This window comes from Pseudopipra pipra, chromosome 6, assembly GCF_036250125.1.
Source record: "Pseudopipra pipra isolate bDixPip1 chromosome 6, bDixPip1.hap1, whole genome shotgun sequence".
NCBI classification, from domain to species: Eukaryota; Metazoa; Chordata; class Aves; order Passeriformes; family Pipridae; genus Pseudopipra; species Pseudopipra pipra.
Genome location: NC_087554.1, coordinates 55,510,514 through 55,537,907, shown reverse-complemented (window position 1 = coordinate 55,537,907; position 27,394 = coordinate 55,510,514). Strand labels below are relative to the sequence as shown.

Below are 27,394 nucleotides of genomic sequence, written 5' to 3'. Positions count from 1 at the left end.
AAAAGAACAGAGGTATTCATATAAAATATGTGTGTGTGCCCATAAAGTATAACAGCAGTGTTTTTTCCTCTAAGAATTTTTATATAGTGGTTTTGTACAAAACCCAAAAGTTTTGTACAATGTTTAAAACACAAAGTTTCCATCTAAAAACAAAACCCCAAACAACCAACCAAAAAAAAACAAATTAAAAAAACCCCAAAAAACCACAAAAAACCAAAACCAAACCAAAACCAAACCCAAACCAAACCCAAACCAAACCCAAACCAAACCCAAACCAAACCCAAACCAAACCCAAACCCAAACCCAAACCAAACCCAAACCAAAACCAACAAAAAAAACCCCAAAAAACCAAAACAAAAAGCCAACAAAAAGCCAACAAAAAAAACCCAAAAAAACAAGAAAAACCAACAAAAAAACCCAAAAAACCAACCAAAAAAAAAACCAGAAAAAAACAACAACAAAAAAACACCCCCCCCCCCCAAAAAAAACCCATCCCCAAAACCACAATAAAACATTATTTTCAGCTTTATTTCATGAGAGAAAGTACACTGACATTACCTTTTCCCTGTGTTTGGCTGTAGGCATATTCACATATTTATGTTTAATTATTGGTATAGAAGTTGAATCACCTGATTGATACTTCGACAGTGAAGTACCTAGGCAAAATATAACCAAGAATAACTTATTTCAATAGAGAAAAAGAAAATCCAGCAAGAGATTTGGAAACCTAACTTCTCTAAAATTTGAATTGCATACTTGTGAGTATTAATAGAACTAATACTTTTAATATCAGTAGATTATTGGAGATCTTCTAGGTTTATGCAATTGCTGTTGTACTGGAAGCAACTCTGAAAAAGCATTGGTTCTGTGTATAAACCATCATCAGTGTAAGAAATGTATACAATTCCATATGCTTTTCTCTTAATTTAAAACAGTATTTTTGCACAGTTTGCATTACAATTGCCAGTTCTACCTGTGCAGCCAAGAATTCACAATTCTGAAAAAATCTGCCTTATTCATATGCCTTCGTTTTTTTCCCCTAGAGTCTACTGGATCCACAGAGGTAAATAACTCATAATTTGACAGGAAGGCAATTATATTTCTACCACTTGGCAGTTAAAACAAATCTGGTGAGCACCATGATGACCCTTCAACGTGATACTACATTCTGCAGCCTCATGGCACGAGTTAGTCACTGTTATCACTGAGTAATACAGGACAAAAATCTCACAGTGTCAGCATGAGTTTCTCTCAGAGGTCTGCTGTCAGACAGTTGTAGAGGAAGTGCAGAAGGGGAAAACCTAGACAAGACTGTTTTGTAACTTGCAATTAAACAATCTGGCTAAAAAACCCCACCATAATGAAATCAAAAGCAGGAATGCTTTCTATTTCAAATGGGTTTCACCAGGTATTATGGTAAAATCGACTTACTTGCACAGAAGTAATAAAAGCTTATACTTCACTTCTTTTTGTGGCGTTATTTCCCCAATAAGCAGACTGGTGAGAAAGAAATCTGGTATTCTTTCTACAAAGGCAATAATTACTTTAAAATAAAGGCTATAACCTCAATACTTGACTGCAGTTATAGCTCCCTTTCTTTGGAAAGGTTGTAAAAACCTCACACAGCAGTGCAGCAAAAGCAGGCAGAACAACATGTTCTGTCTCTGTACTACACCTGAATGTGCTCCAAGCCCCCAAATTGTCTTAAAGTGTCAAGCAATACAAATTAAGTTATTCTCACATTAAAGCAGCATACAGTTCAACAAGACAGTTTCATAAAGCACTAAAAAACAGAGTTTTCCTGAAGCCACACTCTGCAACAAGAAAGGTTCTTTACCCGGACTCTGTGTAATGCAACAGTTAAAGGTGATCACTGCACAAGGATTTACTTAACACCACTGAACACACAGAAAACCAGAAGTTATTAGCAGCCTGCCTTGAAAATATTGTCTGTCCTTTCTGAAATACTTTTGGTCAAGTTTCTAAATATATTCCCCAGAAAAAAATTCATATATAGCATTCTGTCACAGCAACACTGTACAGAGGCTGACTGGCTTCCCTCTGGCAAAAACATGTCACTTCTGGGACATCCACAGCTCTGTGTGATTTGGCCAATGCTGGAAGAAACCTCAAGCTGCTACGAAACAGATCCCAGTGTCAGCAAACTCCTGATAAAGGAACATAGCCTTCCCACCTCTATCAGGTTTTCCATGAAACAAATGCAATTTTGAAAAGCACGTTAAAAGTATAAAATAGAAGACAGCAGCAATTTTTTAACAGTGCTTATAAATAAGGAGGGAAGGTAAAAAAAATATAATAATTTAAACCTCTGTAATTCAGTAAAAAGACAGTGCATTAGTCAGAAATCATTGACCTAAAATTCAATTTAAAAATTTATTTTAAAAATACAAAGGACCAAAGCAGAAACAAAGAAACAGCCACCAATATTCACGTAACTGCTGAATAATCTGATTAATTTAATCAATTTTGTATACATAATTTTTTTTCACTGCTGAACCATAACTTTCTTTAATATTGCTTTTTATATAACAGTTCTATGACGGCAACATCTTACCTTCTCCTAAACATAGAAATTTGGAAAAGAATTATCCCAGAAGTAAATGGTGATCCAATGTTAGCCACCATCAACACGAAGAGTTTGAGAACTGACAGCCATATAAGCACATAGCAGATGCTACAAGTACTAAAAGCAGTATGGTTTGTTTTTTCTCTCTTCAAGACATGTAGACTGTGCTTAAACTGAAAAAAGCATTACTGAGTTTGCCTGGGGAACTAATACCATGACAACTGTGAGAGTTCTGTCTAGAGCAGACAGTACAGACTTGAGCCTCTGAACTGGCGACTTCAGATGAACACTGATGTGACCTAAGAAGCCATGAAAATGCCCACCCTAACAAACTGAGGACACAAACCTCATCTGAAACCTGCTATGATCATTAGTGAATAAAAAAAAAGCAAAATGGGGATGGGAGAACTTGAGTAACCATCTTAAGAGACCTTAGAAGCTTCACCTTTATATTTTAAAAACGAAAGCTGTTGTTTTGTACCACGAAGACCTGCTGCAGAAGAGAAACACTTGAATACACATCCCATTGAAAGTTCCAAGGTTATTCTACTCATTTAAATAACATTTAACTGTGAACTCTGTACACAGCCTAGTTGCCTTCAACTGTTTGGTTTTGCTTGGGGTTTTTCTTTTCTATTTTTCATATCCGAGTTCTCCCCAAATGAGAACTGATCTTCTGCCAACACAGACAAATCTACAGAGTCAAGGAGCTAAAGGACTACAGACTTACCAGCAAAAAAGGCACAAACTTTTCAATTGCTTTTACTTTCTGGAAAACTTTCATAAGACCAGGATAACTGACCCAACCAGTGCACACCATTGTAAGACACCATGCTCTAACCTGCACCTCAGATTCTGACATACAGAGAATGCAGGACACTTCCAATCTGAAAATGGTAAACTGAGGAAGCATGCAGCTGCCCACCACGGTGTTTTAGGACAAGCTAAATATTTTGGTGTATAAGAAGCATTGATGCCAATCCAGAATAATAGTATTCATTTCTCTATTAAAGAAATTATTTTGCATGCAAGTGCAAAAAAGAAACAGAAAACTCAATTATGAGTAAGATGAAATTGCCTGCTTACTTCCTTTTCAATTATTATGGAAGTTCTGTAGAGACACATTGACTGCCATGACTAAAACAGTCCAGTGCCCATGGAAAGAGCAATTTTCCAGTATCTCAGTTATTGTAGGCCATATAAGCAGATGTATTCCCTCTGGTACCCATTTCCTGAATTGAATTTGAACATATCCTTTTAACACAAGATTAGGTTTTTGTATTCACCAGTTCTAAAGTTGAAGAGAATCGCTGAAGAGATTGTACAGCTGGATCTTGGTATCTGCCAATAAAGCAAATTAAAATGAGAGCCTTAAAACAAAGTATACTAGGAAGTACTGGTTAAGTGAGTCAAATGAGATGCTTATTACATCCCTGATCATCCCTCTGCTGAGCTACAAATACACAAGGTGACCACAGTCATCGAGGAAGCTCACAGGAAAGGAAAGAGAGAGGTAACAACACGGCTCCTGCACTGAGCCACAAAGCATAAGGACTTACCAGTACGTCACATACTTCAGTCTTAACACCAAGTAGATGAAGTTGCTACTGACTGAGCCCTGGAAAGATTAATCCAGAGCCTGGGCAAAGCAATTAAACTTCCTGACTGAGGAAAACAGGCTAACAATTTTCGGTCTTGAAGAGCTGACTGCCGAAGGATGCTCAGAGGTAACATGAAAATTCCTAAGAAAACACTTCTCCATTACAATTCTCTTCAACTTGCATATATTTTATATACAAAAGGTTTTGAGGTGAAATCTGTGCTATGGTTAATTTTTCTGACATGCATCTGTTCTGAATCCCAAACATTTAAGGAACTCTATAATTGAAGTTTTCATGTGGCATAAATGATGTTTAAATTGCTTATTCTCTGTAAGCAATTACTTCACATGGAACCTAGAATGCCTCCAGAACAGATCCATTTAATGGTATGAAAATAATGAAGAATGAGAAAAGGAAAAAAATTGCCATCCACAAAGCTGCACGAAAATAATTATATAGTTATGTTTAAAAAAAAAAAAAAGCGGGGGGGGGAATTTATTAAGGATTTTACAAGATTAAGAGCAAGACTCTTGGTGCACACAGTTTAGAATTCCCAGATTTTGGGGTGGGGAGGAGGAAGGAGAGGGAAAAAATCCATTTTCTACAGGATGCTCAAATTAGGCGAGTGTCCCATACACACAACTCCAGAAGGTTTCCCTCTCCACAATATCCCACAAGCTCAGAGAATCAAAGGTGTGTAGAGCCTGAAACAGCCAGTACCAAATGTGAAACCAGTCTGATGGGCCACGGAAGAACTGCAAATGCTCTACTTGTTTTGGCTAAGAGTTGTGACAAAGAATTCTCTTCTACTCTTATTTAATCACTTCAACTTCCTTTTCACAGCAGTATTATCGTTTACAGCAGAGCCAGAACTCTAAATGCAATTCCCTGATGATCTGTTTTCCCAACACAGAAGCAGATCAGGCATTTCTGTTGGTCCTTTCAGTATAAAAGCATATGCTCTTTCAAAGAAATTGGAAAGCACAGGATTTAAACTCAACAGGATTTCATAAAATAACAAGGCACAAACAATACAAACACCACAACAGTTTCAGTAACTCCACAAGTTTTAAAAGAGGCTGTCAATTTATACAGAAGGTATCATCTACAGTTGCAACAGCAACTCCAAAAGAAAGAAGCTACAAAAAGGATACCAATTCTGAACCTTCAGGCCAAATCAGCTTCTCATTTCCATGTTGTGAAGGTTATTTCCTGACTACATATGTATTCAACACAGCTAGAACTCACATCTCCTGGTCTAGATAAACTCTTGATAATTTATGACAATACTCACATTCTTAAAAAGAACCTACACTTCCAGATCAATACAGCTCGTAGTTACAAATACCTCTTGGAGCTCTTGAAATCTCATGATCTCGTATTACCATTTAACAGCAGCAGTCTCAAATGTGTAACAATGTACACATTTATAACCCATAAATTTAACAGTACAAATCTTATGCTCGCTTACTGAGCTTCTTTGTTCTATTATCCTAACATGAGTTTGTCTGTAAGTCAAAATTGATAGCAATAAGAACCAGGATTTTCTGAAGTATTTCTGTTATTCTGCATCCAGGTGGGATTTGGCAGCTCAGTCTCAGAATGCCGTAGGAATGTTCCAGTCCTGTCACTACCCAGTTTGCTGAGAACCCGCCACTGGATCGTACACAGCTGGGAGCACAGCACTGATGAGAGGAGGCAGGCATCAACACTGCATGGAACAGCTCCTGAAGCAACAAGACTCCAGACAATGACACAGACAAAGACTGGAAAGGGGGGAGGGAGGGGGAAGGGACTAAGGGAAATATCTAACAGATTGATAATAAGAGAGTATATAATACGCCAGTATTTCAGTAATATTTTAGGGTGGTTTGCTAATTAGATGCTGTTTAGGTAAGTTACAACTGGAAGGAAAGAATAAATATTAAAAGGTATACATTTCAAGGAAAAACATTTTAGGGTAGACTACGAAAAACCAGGTATTTTTAAAATAAAATACCAGGATGACTACACAGAAATATTTCCTAAAAAGCCTAAGTTATAACTGTTTCTTTTACAGGAGGAACACTGCTAGCATCAGTTCCATTCAAAATTATGTAGGCCAGTAGTGCTGCTAAATTAGGTTGCTAGCTTACTTTACGCAGAATTTTGATTTAACAGGTGAAGGACATTATATGAACTATGGTATTTCATTGCATTAATCAGTACCACTACCCTATTAAAGAAACATCTAAGGAACTTAGGCTCAGTCAGTTTGTTGTTGTCCTTCCTTTCTTTGCTAATAAAGCACATGAAAAAACCAGGGAACACCACCAGATTCCTGAACTACAACATTAGAAGCTCCTTAGCAGTCCCCTTTATTCCTCCATTTTCACCTTTCAACACCTCCTCTCTGTAATGTCAAGTGAACAAGAGACAATATTTTGTGGTTGGGACAGAAGGTCAGGTGCACTGCACATGCTGAACAGGCCAACTGAACCTACTGCCTCTCTGCTGATGACAGACCCAGCAAATGGCTTCCTCAGGTACCTGAGTTCCAGAGGCCACAGGATTTGCAGAAGCACTGAAGGACAGCAATTTCTAGAAAATTTCTCAAGTTTTCAAATTTCGGTCTATCAGCAAAGGTATACAAAAAGTATTAACAGAATGACACAAAGAACAGACAAAACACATAAATGTCCTTTTCTTGGGAAATCATCTACATGAACAAAACTGGAAATTAAGAGGCACAGTAGAGTTTGAAGCTGAGCTGCCTTGACAAGTGAGTCAGCCTCAGACTGCTTTTACCAGAGCTCCTAGGAAAGAAGTGCAATCAAATTTCCCTCTAAAGGCAGTTCAAAGCAATAATCAAGTAGGCACAGAAATAAAATGGATAGAAAATGAGAAAACAGAACAAAGATATGAATCTAACGAGTGGTATCTTTTCCTTGCAGATTTATTTCAATCATGTATCTACATTTATCAATACAACAAGCCAGATATATGCACCTTTATCTATGCAACTGCATTATATGGTGTGGTTTCCAGAAAATAAGGTGTTTACTTTCTAATACCAGGCCTTTCTATATAACAAACTAATACACACACATCATTAAACAAGAAATACACAGAAGGGTTTCAGAGTTTTGAGTACAGGAGATAGAGAGAAAAACCACAGGGAGAAAAAGGACAAGTGTATCTATCTGATCATAGTATTTTTATTTCCTTTTTTACCTGGTTTATTAGAGACAGGCTGATCATTTCCAGATACACCTAGCTGTTGTTCCTCTGCTCGTCTGTATTTTTTGGCATATTCCGTTCCAACGCTCTCTGTGATAGGCAGCCTGAAGAGGAAAGAAATGATAAATCAATGTTTCCTAATCCAAGTCACTCGTATGTCTGAGAACAGCAGCATTACATAGGAAGTTCAGAGTCTCCATGTCACACGGGAACTACTTCAATGAACAAACTTCAGAAAGAAAATTTAGATACCAGCCTGAGGAAAATGCCACATTAAATCTTTTTGTTTTGGCTCAAAAAAAATGGAGCACCCAAAATATCAACCTTTAAGGTTTTAATACCTAGGAACTTCTCTTCTAATGAAAGACTACGATTTCTTCTGAACAAAGATAAAATAGCTCTGTTTCACCAGTTCTTGACACAATACAAATAGGGTAAAAATCTTATTCTTGCACGGTTCCCTGGAGATAGGACAGGTAGGTAGGAAGAAAAAAAATCATCTCACTGCTTTGAGGAAAAAAGTTTTGACTTTAAGTCAAGAGATGATGGTGATCAGGGAAAAAAAAATTAATGCAATCACCTGAGCACTGAATTTTATGGAAATCTATTACACACAAGAAAGTCTAATCATGACATGAATATAATGAAGTAAGATGAAAAAAATTTCTTCTACATAAACAGTGCAAAGAAATCCACATGAAATTCACTAGAGAAAGAAGTAGCACGTAATCAATCATCATATGGTTATTAAATCAACAATGAACTTAAATGCAGAAGAGTCTTGAACACATCAAAAGCAACCTTATTTTTTAAAACAAAATACAGAAGTTGATACTATGGTTTTGCTTAAATTCTGGGCCCTGTGCCAGCCTTTGCTATGCAATAATTCACTAATGCAAAGCAAATCTGTTTCTGTTTTATGACAGCGCTGCAGAAGTGTTTGTTTCTTGACGTAAATAGCAGGCAATGCTGACTCCAAAAACAATGACTCTGAAAACAACATGAGACTTTCAACATGACACTGTGTCACACAGCTCTCAACATGAAGTAGTTTTCAATATTTTGATGCCACAGAGCACCCACCTTCCCCAGCAAGGCAAACTCTCTGCCAGCTTGGCTGTCCTACACACAACTCATTCAGATCAGAACACCCAAGTATTTATCACCTACTGCTGCCAACAAACTAAGAAATAGCTTCTGATCCGATTTTAACAATATGTTAGATATAGAGCCACAGCAATTTCCCCCTGGATCTCAAGTATCTCTCCTAATGCAATGTTCAACAGGACTGCACCCATCTGCACAATGGCAGATGAGCAACAGCTGCCTACTTTGAGCAAGCAAACTACAACACTTGCATCACTCAAACCCTTCTGGAACAACTGGAACAGGGAACACTCCTCAACAGGCCTGAATAAAAGGTACAATACAGAAAAAAAAAATATTCACTTATAACATAGTTCATTCCACTGAATGTACACTAAAGACAAATAAAACCCAAAAATTCAACAACAGTATCGAAGTCAAGCACTTGGTAGCTGAAAATACCACAATGAAGCTTGGCTGCACAATCTCACTTTGGCAGCACTGTATGCACGTGATACAGATTTAAGTGATACAACCAATTATTTTTTCACATCCATAAATCTGCAGCCTCACTGAGAGCACTGGACACACATCTTCTGAAAACAAAAAAATTGAGTTATGCAGCAAACACAACTTGCCCTTTGGTTCTCTGTAAGAAAAAAAGCCATCCAATGCAAGCAGTCACTGCTGTCACAGCAGAGCAGGTATTGCTTGACTGTCAGAGCCCTGAGCAACAGCAAGCAAATCACTTGAACAGAAAAATCTCACTGAGGCTAAGGGTGACAAAGGAGGGCTATGCTCCTTGTTTGCAGTTAAGACCTTGCAGACACATCATTATTTAGACAGCACCTGAGGAACAGGGGGTGTTTATATATATATATATACACACACACATATATATATACATATTTATATATAATGCATATATATGTAAAAATATATATGTTTATTTATAAATATTTATTTAGTATCTCCTGGAGATGGAGTATTAAGCATTTCAAAACAGGCTCCCAGAAGTATGTATGTGCTTCCAACCTTCACCTGTACAGCTCCAGGAAAATGAGGGCATCATGACCTTGGTGATACTCTGAATATTTTATTTCAGAAATTAGGTTTTCTGTCTTCAGAAAGCAGCACGCAGTAAATAAACCCCAGGCTACACAATGAATAAACAAAACATGTAATAGCCAGTCATTAGGAATGAACACTGAGCACTTGACGTACTGGATCAGGCTACAGTCTTGGGGAAAATCATATGCAACTGCAAGACTGCATATGAGAATATGAAATGAACAAACAAGCTTCATTGTAATATTTCTTGATGTTTTAACGCTGAACTTTGCAGCATTAATAAATTTAAAGCTTATAGAATGATGGGGGGCTTTAGGCAAAATGTAAAGAAATCACTGTGAAGCCCTCTGGAGCTCTCCTAAATCACCAGAATGATGAAATAAGGGTCATTAATAAGCCATCAGTAGGTGCTATTGTCCTATATACACCTGGATAAACAGAAAGGGATTTCTATTACATGGAAATCTAGTGATTTTCAACAAAATTTGCTGACAGAGGAATAACACGATTCAGAAATTCAAATCCATTCCAGGTTAGAAAAGTGCAAACTAATGAAGAGACTTGGCTGGATTCTATTTACAAAGCACAGTGTCTGTCCGATACATCAGTTATCTTTTTCCCACCTCTATTCCCTCAGAGTGAAAACCTGCCTTTTGGTAACACCTGCCATGTTAACAGCATATATTCCCTAGGCTTTCCAGATTCCAGCCTTTAGAGCTGCATATACGAAACAGTCCAAATTCTACTACATTGAGAAGCAGTAAAAAGAATTTTTGTGACTAATACAATCAATGAAAATTTTAAGTCATCATCTGAATGAAATGCAGGACATTTCGGATGTTCTGCTTTTTCTTCCTTCCCCCTTCATTTAAAAAAGCAGGTGAATTAACACTGTTTCTTATAATACTTTCCTTATTCCACATCATGTGGCTTAATAACATTTTTCTGAAGTGTGACTGATCTTGGTACATATGCCCAGTCAAACTAATTTTGAGCATCTGATTGAAACAAAATATTTCTAAACATAAAATTAAATAGAGCTGACACTTTAGGGGAATTACTAGAAGGGAAACACAGTTTAACACCAAAAATTATTGACACATTCAGTTGAAAATGCTTTCAAATACACTGAGGGTGCCTTTCTTTAAATAAATGCAGCTAGAGAAAGGTCTTCCTTTTCTTCAAGCTACAGAATAACCTCTAATAAGTCAACAAGGCCATCATGACAGAGTACACTGGGTAAATTTTTGTATTTTAGCATCTGAAATATGAACCAAAGCATTTTTGCATACACTTAGTTAGTAAAAATAGAATCAGTTGCCCAATCTCAACCATAACTGTGACAAGCAATTTGTTTGGCCCTTTGAAGTGACACGTAGTACAATGCCACCGCCTACACTGAACACAGTTAGTGCCAGCAGGAGCAATGCTAAAAAAGTCTTTATTAAAGTAACAATATATATACAGTGTTATTCCACGAAAAAATAGCACTACTCAGGCAGCACACATGAATGTGTGAAGAAAACATCCAAGTATGTAGCAAAATTCCAAGGATTAAGATGCTTGCTTATCCAATTTCAAACAATTTTCTACTAACTATCTAACTTGGGGTAGAAACCCTATTCAAGGCCATGTAACTTCAAAAACACATACAGAGACAAAACTGAAAAAAAAAAAAGTCTTCTAGGGTTGTGTTTTTAAAAAAATCTGATACATGTACTTTCTACCTATTTATGTTCTGCCTCATTTAACACAAAAAACCCTGCGCACATGGGACTGGAAGTTGAACATAAAACTAGTGTCACCCATTTCACAGATCACAAGAGAAGGACTGCCCCAAGTCATGGCTTCTGTCACGCACACAAACTGTCCACCTACTTACAGATCTTTGTGGGGAAGGAAAAACCACTTGAAAAAAACACTTAGCTTTGTAATATACAGAGCAATATTTTGCTGTACAATTTTAGTAAGATATATACAGTAGACTGTTTCAAAGCCTCTTCTGAAACTAAAGTAATGTGACACTTTACATAACTGAACATTTGCCATGACAGTGAATAACCTTCCACTGGGTTTACTGAAGGACATACTAAAAATTACTTTCCCTTTAGCTGGAAGTTCGCTTTTCATCCAAAAGATTGGTCTTACCTGCAGAAATGCACTAACTTTGATGAAATCACATACTGTCATTCAAAACCCATAATGTTTCAGCCAAAAAAAAAAAAAAAAGACTATTAATAGAAATCAGAGTAAGTGTAATCTAGTAAATACTAAAACACAGATTTTACAAAGTCATTTACAGATTATTTTAAGAATCTAAGAATCAGTGAGATTGATGCTTTTTACCACTAAGAGCTGTTCTAAAATGTAAATAGGTAGATTTAGTGATAAAGTCTTCATATATAGGCATTTTAAAGGCTTGCACTGCTCTTCCTCATAGCAGTAATTCAGATCTCCAGTTTTAAAACCTTAAACAGTTGGGGGGAGAGAGGGAGAGACAGAGACAGAGAGAGAGAGCGCACTAAAGCCACTTTGCAAAAATCCTGAAAAACTCTAATGCAAATGTTTGGATTTGGATAAACTATGTAAACTCAACATCTCTGGAATATTTAACACATGTCAAACTAACAGCTCTGCAAGACCTTCCATCTTATTCACAGTTAAAATCCAAGAAAAATAACAACCACAAATGCCATGATGAAACAGTCCAAATAAAATTTACTGTCTCCTGCTCTGGGATTTTATGCCAGTGGGGGGGACTGGGATGAACTCCTGGGCTTCAAAGAACTTGGACATGAGCTGTTGATGAGTTCCTCTTTCTGCAGCCATAGATCCAATGGGATGCTCTGAAGAGGGCAGGTGTTACCTGTGGCAGATGGTGACAAGCCACACAACAACTACCTCTCTACCACACATGAAACAGTTAATTTGGCAAATCAAAGTTGTTAGAATTAATTATGAATTAGATGTCAGACAGGTGTTCATATTTACTAACTTCAACCAAAAGCACAGTTTCTCTATCAAGCATTGTTTCTGATCCTTTAGCAACATTCGCAAAGCATCTACACTCCTTAAAACTTCAAAATTCACCCCTTCCCTCTGAACGCAAAGGCAAAAAAACTTGGCAAAAAAAGAAGAAAAAAAATCCCACAGCAAGAAAGCCTAAACAAAAACATTTGGTTACACACTTGGTAAAATCCAGATTAAATAAATCTCTGAAAAAAAAAATAAAATGCAAGTAAAAGACTGCTGTTAATTTAAAAGAATGCCCATGAAGGGCAGTATTGAAAGCAAGATCCCCTCAATTTCAAATTGATGCCTGAAGCTCCCCGGCCTATTAGTGAAGTGCCACCAGCACCAGAGACATTGAAGCTACAGACAGTCCAACTGCAAGAAATCAGCTTCAACCACATCCTGATTTTATTCATCTCAGCACCAGAAGTACAGTGACAGCTTACACAAATTTCTGTCAGTTAACGCTGCTAAAAGAGACTTATTCAGTTGTTCACTCTCACAGCAAAGGACCAAACAAGGAGTCTTACCAAGAGGCCTCTTGTGCAGGCTCATGGCAAATTTTGCTCCTAGTTGTTAAAAAGCAAAAGCTGTAGTCAAATACTGTCTGAACTGATCAGAGGAGGTAGACTCACCATCTGTCTGCAGCCTGAAACAGTTAGAGAGAGTTGTTCTGTCAAATCTTAAGAAAAATGCACTACAAAGTTAATGATTAAATCCAAAGTGTGAGGCTGCATTTATAAATAAAAGGAAATGATCCAACCTCCTACCTATGGATAAATCATATTAAGAAATCTCTCTTCCCTCAGATGACTGATGGGGTTATTTTCTTTATAGCAGCTCTATGGTGCTGTGGTTTAGATTTGTCACCAAATCAATACTTCTAAAACACAAATGTTTTAGTTATTGCTGAGCTGCATTTGCACAGTATCAAGGCCTTCTCTATTTCTCATTGCACCCCTTCCCTGCCCCTGTAAACAGACTGTGGGGCTTTCAAGTTGTGAGGGGGCACAACCAGGCAGGTAACACAAACTAACTGAAGAGATATCACATGCCATGCTCAGAAGCAAAAGGATAGAAGAGCTTCAGTTCTGTTTGCCATCTTTTGTTCAAAACCTGGCTGGGCATCACTCTGCCCATGAGGGGTGATGTGGAACTGCCTTCGCATCACCTCTTTTGTTTTCTTTCTCTCTTCTTCCCCTTCTTAAACAGTTTTTTATCTTGAACCCAAGTTTTTTTTCTTTTGCTCTTCCATTCCTCAGCCTCTATCCCATTGAGGGTCAGCAGGGAGTAGAGTGAGGGGCTGCATAGCTCTTAGGTGCCTATCAGGCTTAACCCACAAGATTCATCAGCCCTTCACACAAAATCCACAGCAGCAAATCACAGGATGTGACTATTATCAAGATACTAGCAAAGAATTATGGAACATCCACCGCTGCAACAATGTGCTGAAATGTTAGCTCACTAGCTATGGTTATGACCTGCTATCAGCACTTTTGGTCAAATAAGAATTAGGTTGATCATTTCTCAGTGTGTCATTGAGTCTCATTCATAAAGAAAGCTATACTTCTTGCCCTTTTCAATTACAAGAGTAAGTAGCACCTCAGATGGTACAGATGCCATAAAATTTTCCGAAGAAAAGAATAAGAAGCTTCTCCTTCACCTATTCTCTCCATTTATCACACCTTGTACCTCAAATTGGTGCAGTGTTCAGTTAAATGGAAGTGGCTTGGAATGAACTGCTGTTCAGCAACAACTTCTCCTCAAACTGGCTTTCTCTCAGAAAAATAGCGTGTTGTCCAACAGCACACTCAATCAGTACAAATAAGTACTGAATTTGTAGTCCTTACAGACAGGCATAGTAGCACAGCCCCACATTTAACCAAATTGCCTTATTTATTACAGGACCTGGTTGTCAGGTTCAGGAAGTTCCTTTATGTATGTGATGTTAAGGCACATGTCTTAAGACTAAAGTCTTGCTGTATTCAGAGGTGACTTGGATTTGCAGCTTTTTTTTGTCCCAGAATACAGTTACAGAACAATACTTTTTCAGAAGAAAACACCACACTTGGAAAAGCAGCTGATCCCTAGAGAACATTTCTTCTTTGTGAGAATTTCAGATTTTGCAAGAATCAAGAATGACAAGGCTGTTTCAAGATATGCCTTCTGCATATCATTACAGCAAATTATTTATTATTGTAGTGTTGAAAGTCTTAATCAGAATGTAAAATTTACTTAGCCACATATCATGCAAATACCTAAATTTCCTGCGCTAAAGACATTATTTTATTTAGTTGTTTTGCTTGTTTGTTTTTTTTTAAGAAAGCTTTCAAGATATTTCAAAAAGCATCAATGGTAAAATAAACATTTTCTGTCACCTCTTTTTAGCCAAGAAACATTACCTTGCCATAAACAGCTGCACTTCTAAAGTAGCCAGTATTAACATTATTCATGATGATCTTCAAGTAAGAATTCATTCATCTCTAATGCTACTGCTTATACTAGAGGACATCTCCTGTGCACATGCACAAAACCACCTTGCTGTTAAAGTACTTCTTTGGAGTTATGCTTTACTATTGCAACAAAAAAGCTAAAATCCAGGCACATTCAGCACCCTCAAAACATGCATCCCCTTTCCCTGTGGTACATTTCAACTATTTAAATCTGTATGTTGTCTGTTGTACTCATAAGTGTACATAAATATTCTTACTCTGTAGCCATGCTATGCCTTCCCCACAGAACTTAGTCTGTTACCAACTAGGAGCTTTAAGAGTATTGACAAGGAGAGATTCAAGAAGTTTTAACCCTGAACAATTTTAAAAGTAAGCACTACTTCTAACTTCTACCTTAATTGTCAAGCTCCCCCTTCACAACTGCGATGTCAAGCAGGAAGAGACAAGAGAGGGACTGCTAGAATAGATGAAATTTTGAGTACCAGACATTTTCAGGTTAATGATTAGAGCCACGAACTGGACTTCCACACCTTCACACCAAGTCACCCACACAGCAGAACCAAACCACTCTGAAAATGAGGGTTCTTCCAGCAAGTGCTGGGTTTAGCTGCAGCCCTTCAGTACAAACCATACCCAAAACGTAACCATCCCCATGGGTGCAAACACTACCTCAGGAAGAATTCTTTTAACATGACAGGTACCACACCACACTGACACTCCCTTCCACTCAGACAAGTAAGAATAACTAACTCCTTAAACATGCCTTGAAAAAAATCAAGCACAAAATAGAACTGTGCCTCATATGTAATTTATTTTCAGGGTAGAAGAAAATAACAGAATAAACCGAGCCCACGGCCGTAGGAACTGTTCTGCCACATGCACCAGGGTATGCTCATTATTCTGACTGGGGATGCACAGAGCTGGGCATCATGATGTTATTAACTAAGTTACTAATAAAGACAAACTCTGAAGTGCCTTCAGGGAACAGACCCACTATCAGCTAAAGTCAAACCAAAACTTCCACCCTGACACAGCACTGCAGATCCATGAGTACATATAGGGATAGTTGGATGGAATGCTAACTCCCCAAAGCTCCTAGGAATAAACAGGGGATAGAAACAGCATAAAATACTGCTCTACTTTCAAGTCCAGTTTCCAACACCAGCCACACGTGAGCAGCCACCTCTTCCTGAATACACACCTGAAATGCCTGCAAAAGTAGAAGCAATATTCATTTTCAACTTTAGTGTTCTACCAATGAAAAGATAAACGTAATTCTCAGCATCCTGCCTTGCATTTACGATGATGCAACCAAATATTAGGTTAAAAAATAAAAGTTGTAGGTTTCTCATTTAATTACTTTGCAGACCTTCCAGTATGCATCTCTAATTTGCAAAGACACTATTATGGTTTTATATTGTACAGCAGTTTACTTGAAGATTGATATAGTGGAAAAAAGTGGTGACGTGTTAACTGTGCTGTAAAGGAGGTGGCAAGGAGCATTTTAATTTCATCTGAAAATCTGTCAGGACAGTTCTGTCATCATAAACCTAGCTCCCTTCCTTTTTCATAGTACCACATACAATGCAATGTGAAAACCTTCCAGTTGAAGAGGATTAATACTGACATTTGAATTTTTCCAATGTATAAGTAATATCAGCTTTAATAACAGCCATACACGTCGTCCTTTATGTTGTATGACATCTAGAACAAATTTACAGAACCTTTGTTCTCCCAACAGTTCAACACACCAGTGGAGGGAAAAAAGGTAGGAATGAAAAATACTTAGGGGAAGCAAAGACAGTCATTAGAACAAGAGCGAGATGGGGAGGCAGCATTTCGCATTCCATGGCTACTATTTAGATTAATAGGAAGAGACCAGATAACTGGAACGGAAAATGGCTGCTTCAGCGACCTTTGGTGTGCACATTGCCAGCCCTGAGAATGAACCTTAAAAACGGATATGCTCAAAATATTCATCAAGAAAGGAGGGAGCAGGCAAGTGACAGCCAGTTGAGAGAGAGGCAATGTCTATGGTAAGACTTACAATTCTGGGCTTTTTGGATCAGTTTGACCTCAATTTGCATCTTTTTATCATTCTATTCCTTTAATTAGATTAACGTGTCTTTTGTGGAGCGCTGGAGGTGTTGCAGCCTTGCTTCTTTAAACACATTTGGAATGTTAATTTAAAATGCTAACAGCAATGCACAGTAATGAAAAAATACAGTAGCGTGAGATTGATGAAATTCATCTGGAAGAAGCATTTAATGCAGCAACAAAATCCTGAGCAACTGTCAAATACTTCTTTTCTGTCAACACTCACTTAACAAAAGCTTTAGATGATCTTTACTAGAGAAAAACTATTCTTAGCTGTTTAAAAATGACAGCAGAACAGCCTGATCCCCCTCTAATGGGAGATAAGTCTTCCAGCATCTCAATGGCCTGAAAGTTTAGTTTGATGATAAAAGCAATGTAGTTATTTTTAGCACTCTACAGGCATAAAAATACAGCTCTAAACTGTGACCTACAGCTATGCACAGCCAAGCATCACATCACACGACAGCCTTAACTTTAGCTACAAGCAGGGCTGTAGTTGCTTCAGACTATCATTATTCATCTCACTACCAACAATACCTTTGGATGGATTTAGCAACAAGCATTTGAAATTGTCACTATCTTTTTTTAAATTGCTGCCACCGGCAGAACTCAATTCAAAGGTAGGAGATCTTAATGGACTTGGTAGAAAGTATTTGAGAGACCATGCTAGGTTAAATGGATTACTGCTTCTCTCTGATACAGAGGATGAAAAAGAACCTTAAAAGCAGAAAAACTTAAACTGTCATATTCAGTACAGAAAGTCATTTTTTCTAAGCACAGTTTGAGTAAATGAAAAAAAAAAAAAGAAAAAAAAGAAAAAGAGAAAAAACCGCTTGTTTTCTTCCAGCAGTAGTAACAACCTGCAAACAGGACATGCTAGAATAAGAGACCTTCAAGCAAACTGACCTGAAACAACACTTTTCACAGACAGCTGTAAAGGTAATTTATGTTATTTTACTCCAATTTGCACGCTTGTGTCTGCATGATTTCTTACAAACTGCAATTTAAAAGTCTACTCCACCAGATTTCTGATTCCAGGTTATGTGAACAATAATTTATTTAAAATATTTAAAATATAAATTGATACAGAGGTTGTAAAAACAGATCATGCAGAGTTCCAGCACTTAACTTTATTAATTAGTATAATCTTTAAATGTAAATGTGACTTCAAATTTTGGAGGTTTGGGGTTTTCTGTTTTGTTGGGGGGGGGGCGTTTGATTGGTTTTGGGTATTTTGTGAGGTTGGTGGTTTTTTGGTTTGCTTGTTCGAGGGGAAACAGTTCCCTGGGGTTTCTTTTTTTTTTTTAACCATATATACTATAGGATAAAAAATGAAATATTTCCGAGATGATAGATATGCACTTTTAAATGCTGCAAACTTCATGTAGTATTTTAACTCAGAAAACAAACGGGAAATTTTAAAAAATGTAAAGCTTGTCAGATTTCATTATGGCTTGGTGAATGTTGTTATCACTACTTTTATTGTACCGCAAGCTAGTTCAACACCATTAATAAATTTTCATTCAGACATGCAGTTGCTAAGAAGGAAGTCTACAGGTAAAAAGAACTAATCGGTCAGACAGAAACAACCATTTTTTTTTTCCCCCTCTCAGCTTAAAAATGCCACTTTTTGGCTGGATGAAATGGTCAAAAACTGATTCCTACAAGCCCACAAGATGTCCTGGATCAGAAGTTGTTACAAAAACCCTGCTGAGGGAGTTGAAATGGCACCTGAAAGAGCGTGAAAGATTCGTTCAAGAGATCGAAAACGAACAAAAAGTCCAGAAGACTGGCATGGATTACAACTGGCTCAAGAATTACCAGAACCCTCAAGCAACAATTCCAGCTACTGAGCAACGGCAACTTGAAGTTCTGTGTTCACAAATCCAGCCTTGCCAAACAGGAACTGTTCTCAGCAGGTAATTGTTTTGTATTTCCCTAACTCTGAGTACTCTATAAAAAGTACTATGTTTTTCTACCTAGTTGAAGTTAGTATTTGGCTCTGATCTCCAGAAGTAGCAGTGACCAGCAACTGGAATGCATTTTTGCAGGTGTTCTATAAATTACGTCTTCACTTTAATATGTTGTACTTGAAGGAAGTTTTAAATCAGGATTTTCCCAGTCTAATCCAAACAAGGGAAGTCTTATATGACCTTTCGATACTTCCAGTTTTTCCTCTGTTATTTATCCCCAATATTTATAAAATAGTAACCCAATAACCAAAAATCAAAGGACTAATGCAATGCACTATTATGCAAAAAATCCAGCTTTACTGTCCAAAATACCTGAAAGCTTCTAAAACTAGTAAATCAGTGTAAAAAAAATTTCCGATTTAAAAAAAAATCCCCCATACACATTTTACAAAGAAAAATTCTCCTATGCCTGTATTTTAATACATTTTCTAGGGACTCACAGATACAACAGAACAAGCTCCTTTTAAAGCCCAGAATATACCTAAGGGCAAAGTCAGTTTAAATCAAGTTACCCAGATGGGCCAAAAAAAAAAAAAAAAGGAAAAAAGAAAAGCATACCCAGTAACAACCACTTACAATCCTCATAATAGCTGGAGCACATCCAGTACATTGTTAGAGCTCTTTTCCTCTCACAATCTTCTGGGGGAGGTGTGTGGGGAAACGTGGCAGCAAGGAAAAAAAAGCACCAGCATGCAGTAATTTCCTCCTTCCCCCCTCCAGTGACCAGAGAGGAAACAAAAGAGTTTTCAGCGCTGATGATTAGATTTCAATTTTTGTTCATTTCTAGATTTCGTGAAGTTTTGGCAGAAAATGATGTCTTACCCTGGGAAATAGTCTACATATTCAAGCAAGTTTTAAAAGATTTTCTCACCACCACTGAGAGAGAAAACCAACCAGAGCAGCTGGCAGATGCATGGAATACAAATTGTCCTGAACATTTCAGTCCGCGTGGCGACAGCTCTAACAAGTCGGACAAGGATGAAATCCCCACTGTTTCAAGTTATGTTGACAAAAACACACACAGCATGTTTCCCACCTTCTCTCATAGAATCTGGAATCTACCCTATTACTACCCATCAAGTTAAGTTGGTTTGTGTTGCTTTCAAAGAGTTATGCAGCCATTCGCATTCCTTTTTTGTCATTGCCATCCAGACACATATAGGAGTAAGAAATGTGACCTGCTCCCCTTTTTTCCAAGTTCAGAAATTAAAATCCTTCGTTATAACTAGTATGCAATAACTTTAACTATCAACTCCCCTTTTATCTTTATAGTTTCTTAGAGCTGTTGTGTTTGAAGCCATCTTTTAATAAGCAATGTAGATGTTTCCGAAAAAATTCTGAAGCATTTAATTTTTTAGCCGTATAGAGCTAAAAGTATTTAAACAATAAAAAAATACTACTTTCCATATTTTGAAACAGCATCAATCCACACAGCATTAGATAAAAACTTCTGTATTTGTCACATAGCTTTTAGGCTCTATGGGAACTTTATACTGCGTAAATGAAATGGTTTCATATACTCTCAGTTGTACCAAATAAACTGGTAAATATGTTTTAAAGCTGAAAAGTTATTTCTTAATTTCAAGAGTAAGTTGCATGAAACATTAACAGAACTTACAACATGCTGCATGTAATATTTCTATATTTTTTCCTAAAGTGTACTCTGTACGTTCTGAAGTATTATGAAGGTGGACAATTAAATGAAAGCATTTAGTTGGATATTTAACGGCATTTAACAACTAGCTCTCTGTTCTGCATGAAATTAATGAGTTATATTTTTTTCAAACAGCTGTATATAATTTCAAATTTGACTTACTGGAAACTGCTCTGAAACCCTAATTCTGCATTAAACTTAAACATTTTGATCAAATCAGACAGTACGTTTCTAGAATAGCTGAAGAGTCAAGTCAGATCATTTCCAAAGCAGGAGGTGATTATTCTAAATTTAAATATAACAACATTTCATGTTTTTCAGTTGCCATCATCTATCACTGGGGGTTCATAATAAAGTTTTACAAGACTGATTGGATACGTAGGAGTTACGGTCACAGCAGGCAATTGGAGCAGAAAATCAATGAAAACATATGCCAGAACTCAGTTGGCTACATTTCCAATTGTACTCCCATCAGTGTATGTAACAAGTTCTTACATATCTTATGTAACCTCTTCTTCTCCAGATTTCCTTTTAATCTGTCTGCCACATCACAAAAAATGGGCAAGACTCACATGGCCCAACTCACTGCTTTGCAAACACAGAGGAAAACTGCTTCCTCTGATATTTTCCTCAGGTATACTAAAGACAACATTCCGACTTCATCAAGGTGGTAATAACAACTGCAAGGCATTTTCTTATGCTCCACAGTTGTATCCCCCACCCAAGAAAGAATTTACTAATAATGCAACATAAATTGCATAAACAAATGGCATAATATTTTCATAAACTATGAAAATATTACTTAAAAAAAAAACTCTGAAAAGCTTGTAATATAAAGAACATTTCATGTAGAAAAGCAAAATGTAATATACACAGGATGTAAAATAATCAAAACTCTTGCACACACCAAAAGGACAAAGCATTGGAGGACAAGAGTAAAACATTTCCTAAAACTTGCAGCTCAATACCAAAAGTAAGGAGTCCCTCCACTTACCATAAACTAGATACACAAAACTCACTATATCTGCACTCAGAGCTGCTATAAACTCTTTGCCTTCCTTTTGCCAGTTGTCAGTTTGTGGATAAATAACAAAAACGCTGCTCTCAACTTACTCTGCTCTTCTGAGGCAACACAAGTAGTTGGAGATTCTTTTCCTGAGGTTCTAAGCCCTGCAAGAGGGCAGGAAAGGACTGAAAGGAAGGTTTTCATTCAATGATAAAACTCCCCAAAGTGCTAAATGTGAAGTACCTTTTCCATAGGAATGAGCATAAAAAAGGCATTGGCAGAATTAATGTTATACTGAGAATTAATACCCACAATACCAGTTTCAGAAAATAGGCTTTATTTGGTCAAACATGCAAGACTGCTGCAATGGCAAGTTCATTTCTTTAAATGGTACCCTCAACAGCCTTCAACTGGAAAATAAGCGAAAAAAGCCCTAAAAATTTTGCTTCCAAATTTTAGTTATGGAAAATGAAGGGCCAGTAAACATGGAAGATCCACTTACCTTTATGATCACCATAAAAAAAAGGAAAAAAAAAAAAGAGACAAAACCAGCCCCACAAGCTAAGAACAGATACAACTTACCCATTCTTCATTAATTTCACTTCTATTTCACTTTAGTATAAGCAAATGCATTTTTCTAAGTCCAGAAACAACGCCCATCAACTACATCGTATGTTAAAAGGCAGTTGTTGAATAATAGTTATCAAATGTATCTAGGCATCACAGCCAATTCAATGTTAAATTCCAATGCAATGCTAGAGAAAGGCACAAAAAGGCTCATCTACTTTTATGTGCATGTTTTATTGATGAAACTGATATTAAGCTACTGCATCCAGTCCTAGTGCCCATATTTGGGGGTAAAGGAGAGGGAGAAATCAAGGGGGAACTGGATAAGGTACAAGAAAAAAATAAGGCAAGTGCTGAGAAAATGCCATTCACTAAGGCCTTACTTTGTCCATTTTTTCAAAAACAGAAAATGAGGGGTAACTTTGCAAAATATGAGCACTTTCTCCTGACCAAAGTACTCTATACTTTCTCTAGTTAAAAAGCAAAGAAAAGCATAGAAAAAGCAAAGGTGTAAGAGCAAGAAGCTAAGGAAATTAAACATATTTTAAAGAAACGTGTTAAGTTTGCTGCAACATGCTATAAAGAGAATCTGTTCCTCAGTTCAGCAGCTAAGACAAGCCATTTTCTAGAAATTAGTTTATCCTCGGGTTTCAGCTCCATCAGACAGGAGTAAGATGGCTGTAGGGCAGTCATCACTTCCCTGCAGAAAATCACTGTCCAAGAACTCAACTGCTTCTCTAGGCACTTTTTATTTATGGTCTACGTGATTAGCACGAGCTGCTCTGAAACTCTATCATTCCTTATGCTAAGTCAGCCATATTTCTGACATAGGCAGCCAACACAAACCACTCTGGTGACAGAAAGGTGAGTGGTAGTAATTCCAGAGGACAGAAATGTCTCCACCTGCACAGGTGTCAGGCAAACAGTGTGCAATGTTTCTGGCCAAAGCTACACCTATGAAATGCAAGAAATGAAAGAGAGAATAACCACCTCTTCCACACTTAAGCCTTTAACTATCTTAACCACAATTGTGTTGATAACAAGGAAAGATTTACAGGTCTCAATTTCTTTTCATTCAGTTAAATGTAATCAGAGGAATTAAAAAGTTAATCGGCGAGCTATTTAAGGATCAAAACTCTAGCCACAATTTCTGTGCTTTCTATTACCCTCCCCTAACAAGCTCAATTACTAATATTGCTATTCTAGAGGCAGTTCAGAAAACAAGGTAATCTTAAAAGCCTTGGAAAATGAGGTATCATTGGTAAAGAAGAAAACACATTCCACATTTCTTGTAAGGGAGATGTGAGGCTTTTAGATGCCATTAGACAATCTCAGTAGCATTTCTGTAAAATACTAACATTTGTGTGCAATAACACGCCTGTTATTATCACTACCAATTTGGTACTAAACCCACAAAATCTAGACAAAAGTGGCAGGCAGAGTCTCCATCAGTAAGTGTATATCCAACTTGAAATAAATACAAATAAGCATTTGAAAAATTTGAAAAAACTTTGGTTTTGATTTTCCCAAGAAACAAATCAAGAGTTTTGAAAGAAATATTAAAATAGATTTTTATGCCACAAGCAGCTTTAACAAAAGGGAAATTCTTTTATTTTCAGCTCTTCGAACTCAATTTCTTAAGAAGCCAGTGAATAAAAGACAAGCACTTCCTTTCCATCTCAGCACTTGAATCTAAACCTCCTCAAGAGTTCTCAAGTTTTGAAAAACCTCTTTAAACGTAAGCACGTTCCCAGAACTGTGAAACAGAAGTATGTATGGAAACAAAACACAGCTAAGCAAACATGCCTTTTCATAGAGGTTCTGTCCATTTTGTGGCAGCACATACACACCTACCATCTATCCTCATAGATTTTATACAAGTTTATTGCTCAGAAGTTCTGTCCACACTTACATAAACAGTCCCTTAGGGTGCATATCCCTCTCTCTCCCCCTAAGGTGGGGGAGAACCCAAACCCATAACATTAACTTTTCACTGTTAACACAACTGTGAAATCCACAATTAGATTATCTGCTAAGACTTGTGAGTGGAAAGAGATATTTATCCAACCAAAGACAAAGATTTGCCTGTGAAGGCACACAAGGCTTCTCCTGTGTTACTTGACATATTTTGGTGGCTTAGTGCTCAGTTGGGTTCAAGAATCTCTTGTCAAACACTTCTCAAGTACCACAGAAATGTTATTTTCACCTAAATAAAGACTGAGAAGTCTCAGACATCTTGTACATACCGGATTCCAGAATTACATTCACAGCAAATAACCTCAGAGAACTATTAAATTTTGTCTGGTCACTTCTGAAAAATTTTAACAACCTGCATAAAATCCAGTAGATCTCAGTCAGATTTGGAGCTTGATAACAGCAGCACTTTTACATTAAAGGATAAAAAGGGATATTTTGACATGTCAGTTTTATCCTTTACTCAAAGCAAAGGCAGAAACCAACGGCCTCAACAGTCTCTGCCGAACTATTGAACATCCGCAGTTCAGACATTATACAAAAGGTTCATTCCTTCTCAGAGGCCAATGTACGCCTTTAAAGAGAGTTCCAGAGACCAAGCAATCTATCCTGCTGTACATCATATAGGGTGAAAAAACACAACAAACCAACACTCACGGTAGACTGTACCCTCCATCTGATTGTGAAAAAGACTTTACTGTATGGAAGTGCATACAAAATACTTTTCTATGGCAACTACAGATACTCTAAATACTAAGATTAGCATGGAAGGCCACAACACCTTCCAGTTCAGGCAGCATCCAGGGGAAAGTATTTTTTCAATATCCAGACATTAGTGAAAACCATTTGTACCTGGCAGCTATACAGATACACATTAAGTTCTCCTTGGTTGTAAGCTCTGCCATTAGATAATAAAGCATTTGCAAGGAGTGACATGGGAAGATACCTCAAATTAGCTTTACCCTGGTAACTTAAATGCTTTAGTTAGGTCACTACAGCAATGAACTCATGAATCTCATTTTATTTATCATTTGCCACTGGCAAAATTATTCAGTTAATACACCTGAATCAAGATAAACTGGGTCTTTCCTAACTCTGTTAGTTTTTCAACAAGACTTGCTGGAGCTACACACTAGCACTAACGCACTTCAGATAAAGCAAGCAGCATGTCTACTGATGATCAAGACAACTGAGGTAAGTAACAAATCAGAAAGTAACAGAAGTATTAAGCCAAGAAAAACACATCTAGCCACACCTGAGCTAGAACCACACACAGTACCAGGGGTGTTAGGCTGGAATCCAACAAGTGCACGGACCCAGGCAGAACAGAGGAGTCAGAGGAGGCTGCCCAGACGCTGGGGAATGCCCAGCACACCCGGAGCCACGGGCACACAGCAGAGAGGAGGGACGGACACCACCAACTACAGCAGCGCAGCGCCCCGCACTCACCCCGCAGCCGTCAACGGCTCCCGTGCGGGGTGGCGGGGGCCAGCGCACGGGGGAGCGGCCTGCACCTCCTCGCCCAAGAGCTCGACGGCGGTGACGGCGCTGCCGACGGTGAACCAGTCGCGGATCTGCTCCGGGGTGAGTTTCCGCAGCATGGCGAGGGACGGGCGGCTCCCGGCACGCGGCTCCGCGCCAAAGCCTCGCGCCGCCGCCTCGGCCCTTCCCGCCACGCGCGCGCGCGCGAGCACCCGCCTTCCCGCCCTCCGCCCGGCCCCGCCCCCGGCGCGTGAGCACAGCTGAGGGCCGGTCCCGGTGCCGGCCCCGCCCGGCGGGAGCGATCCCGGCCCGCTCTGCTCTATGGGCTGGTCCTGCACTCCCTGCCCAGCCAATCCAACTGTGGCTACAGCTCGCGTTCCTTCAAACCACCCCCCAAAACTTATAACAGCCTTACTTGCCATAGGTAAGTGAAAGGGGTACACACGCAGACCAGAAGTATATGTGAGGGTCGAACACTAAAGCTTGTCATCCCTACTGGATAATATTCTTCAGAAGAATAATAAGAACTAAAATAAACATGTATCACTTTTTTTTTCTTTCCCTTTTTTTCTTTCCTTTTTTTTTCTGTCTTCCCCCTTCTGAAATAACTGAAAACACCTGTGTGTAATTTGTTAAATCAGATAAATACAAAACAATGCAAACAGAGGACAGCCCCTTACTTTCTCCCATGTAATTGGGGAATGTATGGTCTCCACACTAGATCCAGTGCAGTCACTTGGTTGACTGCTCTAGAGCTGTTACTGTCAGGTAGGTAAATACAAATCTGGGATATATGTGGAGTGATGAAGATATCACAGCCTCTGGTTGTTTAACATATCGCCCTCAAAATCCTACATTAAAGAAACAAAGGGATATTCCTCACAAAAATGTTTTTTTCAAAAAGAGGTTTTGAATGTTCTAAATGAAGGAGGTGAGGTATATGCAGTATTTCATTGACATAAGTTATGATCCTCTATTAAATGCAAAAAAGCCCCAAGATCCAAGAAGACTTGCCCTGTGTGACAAAGCTCATATTTAGCAAATCTATATACTTGCAGATTATGTAAATCACTCAGGAGGAAAGTAAATGCAGTCTGATCCCACTAAAGAATTTTAATGTGAGAAAAGGGTCTGAGCTTTGCCTTTCCTTCCCAGCCATGGGAGGCCAGGGTGGTCATTTCCCCTTCTCACCTCAGTGCTACTCTAGAATCCCAGTTGTCCCATCCCTTTCCTGTGCCTAGACAAAATGGCCCACAAGGCACACAGGTGCATCAGCCCTGCTGAATCTGGCCCAGTGCTGCCTCCTGCTCCTCCAGGACAATCTATTCCCTAAGGGACACACTACACAGACTTGTGACAGGCCCTTTCTGGCATTGTCTTGGTGCAGGACACCTGCTGTGCTCCTTCTTGGGAAGCAGGACTGAGGTGCAGGTTGGGCAGGACACTGCAGCAAGGTGCATTAGGAAGAGCATTCCCAGCAGGTGGAGGGAGGTGATCCTGCCCCCCTCCTCAGGCCTGGTGAGGTCACATCTGGAGTGATGTGTCCAGTTCTGGGCTCCTCTGTTCAAGGGAGACATGGAGGTCCAGTGGAGAGCTACAAAGATGATGAGGA

The 27,394-nt window shown here is 38.3% G+C and overlaps 2 protein-coding genes across 4 annotated transcripts in view; one reads left to right on the top strand and one right to left on the bottom strand.

The window, feature by feature from the left end:
- TDRD9 (tudor domain containing 9) overlaps positions 1 to 25,972 on the bottom strand; it is a 71,738-nt gene extending 45,766 nt beyond the window's left edge. For all 3 annotated transcript variants that reach the window (XM_064659281.1, XM_064659283.1, XM_064659282.1), the window contains exons 1-3: positions 25,750 to 25,972; positions 7,402 to 7,511; positions 559 to 656 (exon numbers count right to left, since the gene is read on the bottom strand). In XM_064659281.1, the coding sequence (XP_064515351.1) occupies positions 559 to 656; positions 7,402 to 7,511; positions 25,750 to 25,901 (360 nt within the window). In that variant the 5' untranslated portion in view covers positions 25,902 to 25,972. The remainder of the gene's footprint in view (positions 1 to 558; positions 657 to 7,401; positions 7,512 to 25,749) is intronic.
- Positions 17,535 to 20,580, top strand: RD3L (RD3 like). Its single transcript, XM_064659306.1, has 3 exons — positions 17,535 to 18,065; positions 18,740 to 19,045; positions 19,887 to 20,580. The coding sequence occupies exons 2-3, from the start codon at positions 18,747 to 18,749 to the stop codon at positions 20,182 to 20,184; spliced, it is 597 nt and encodes a 198-aa protein (XP_064515376.1). The 5' UTR covers positions 17,535 to 18,065; positions 18,740 to 18,746; the 3' UTR covers positions 20,185 to 20,580.
- Positions 25,973 to 27,394: the final 1,422 nt, after the last annotated feature.

Excerpts from the sequence above, each read along its gene's own strand:
- RD3L (XM_064659306.1), top strand. The coding sequence starts at position 18,747 with ATGCCACTTTTTGGCTGGATGAAATGGTCAAAAACTGATTCCTACAAG. Across the intron at positions 19,046-19,886 it reads ACAGGAACTGTTCTCAGCAG|ATTTCGTGAAGTTTTGGCAG; the intron begins GTAATTGTTTTG and ends GTTCATTTCTAG.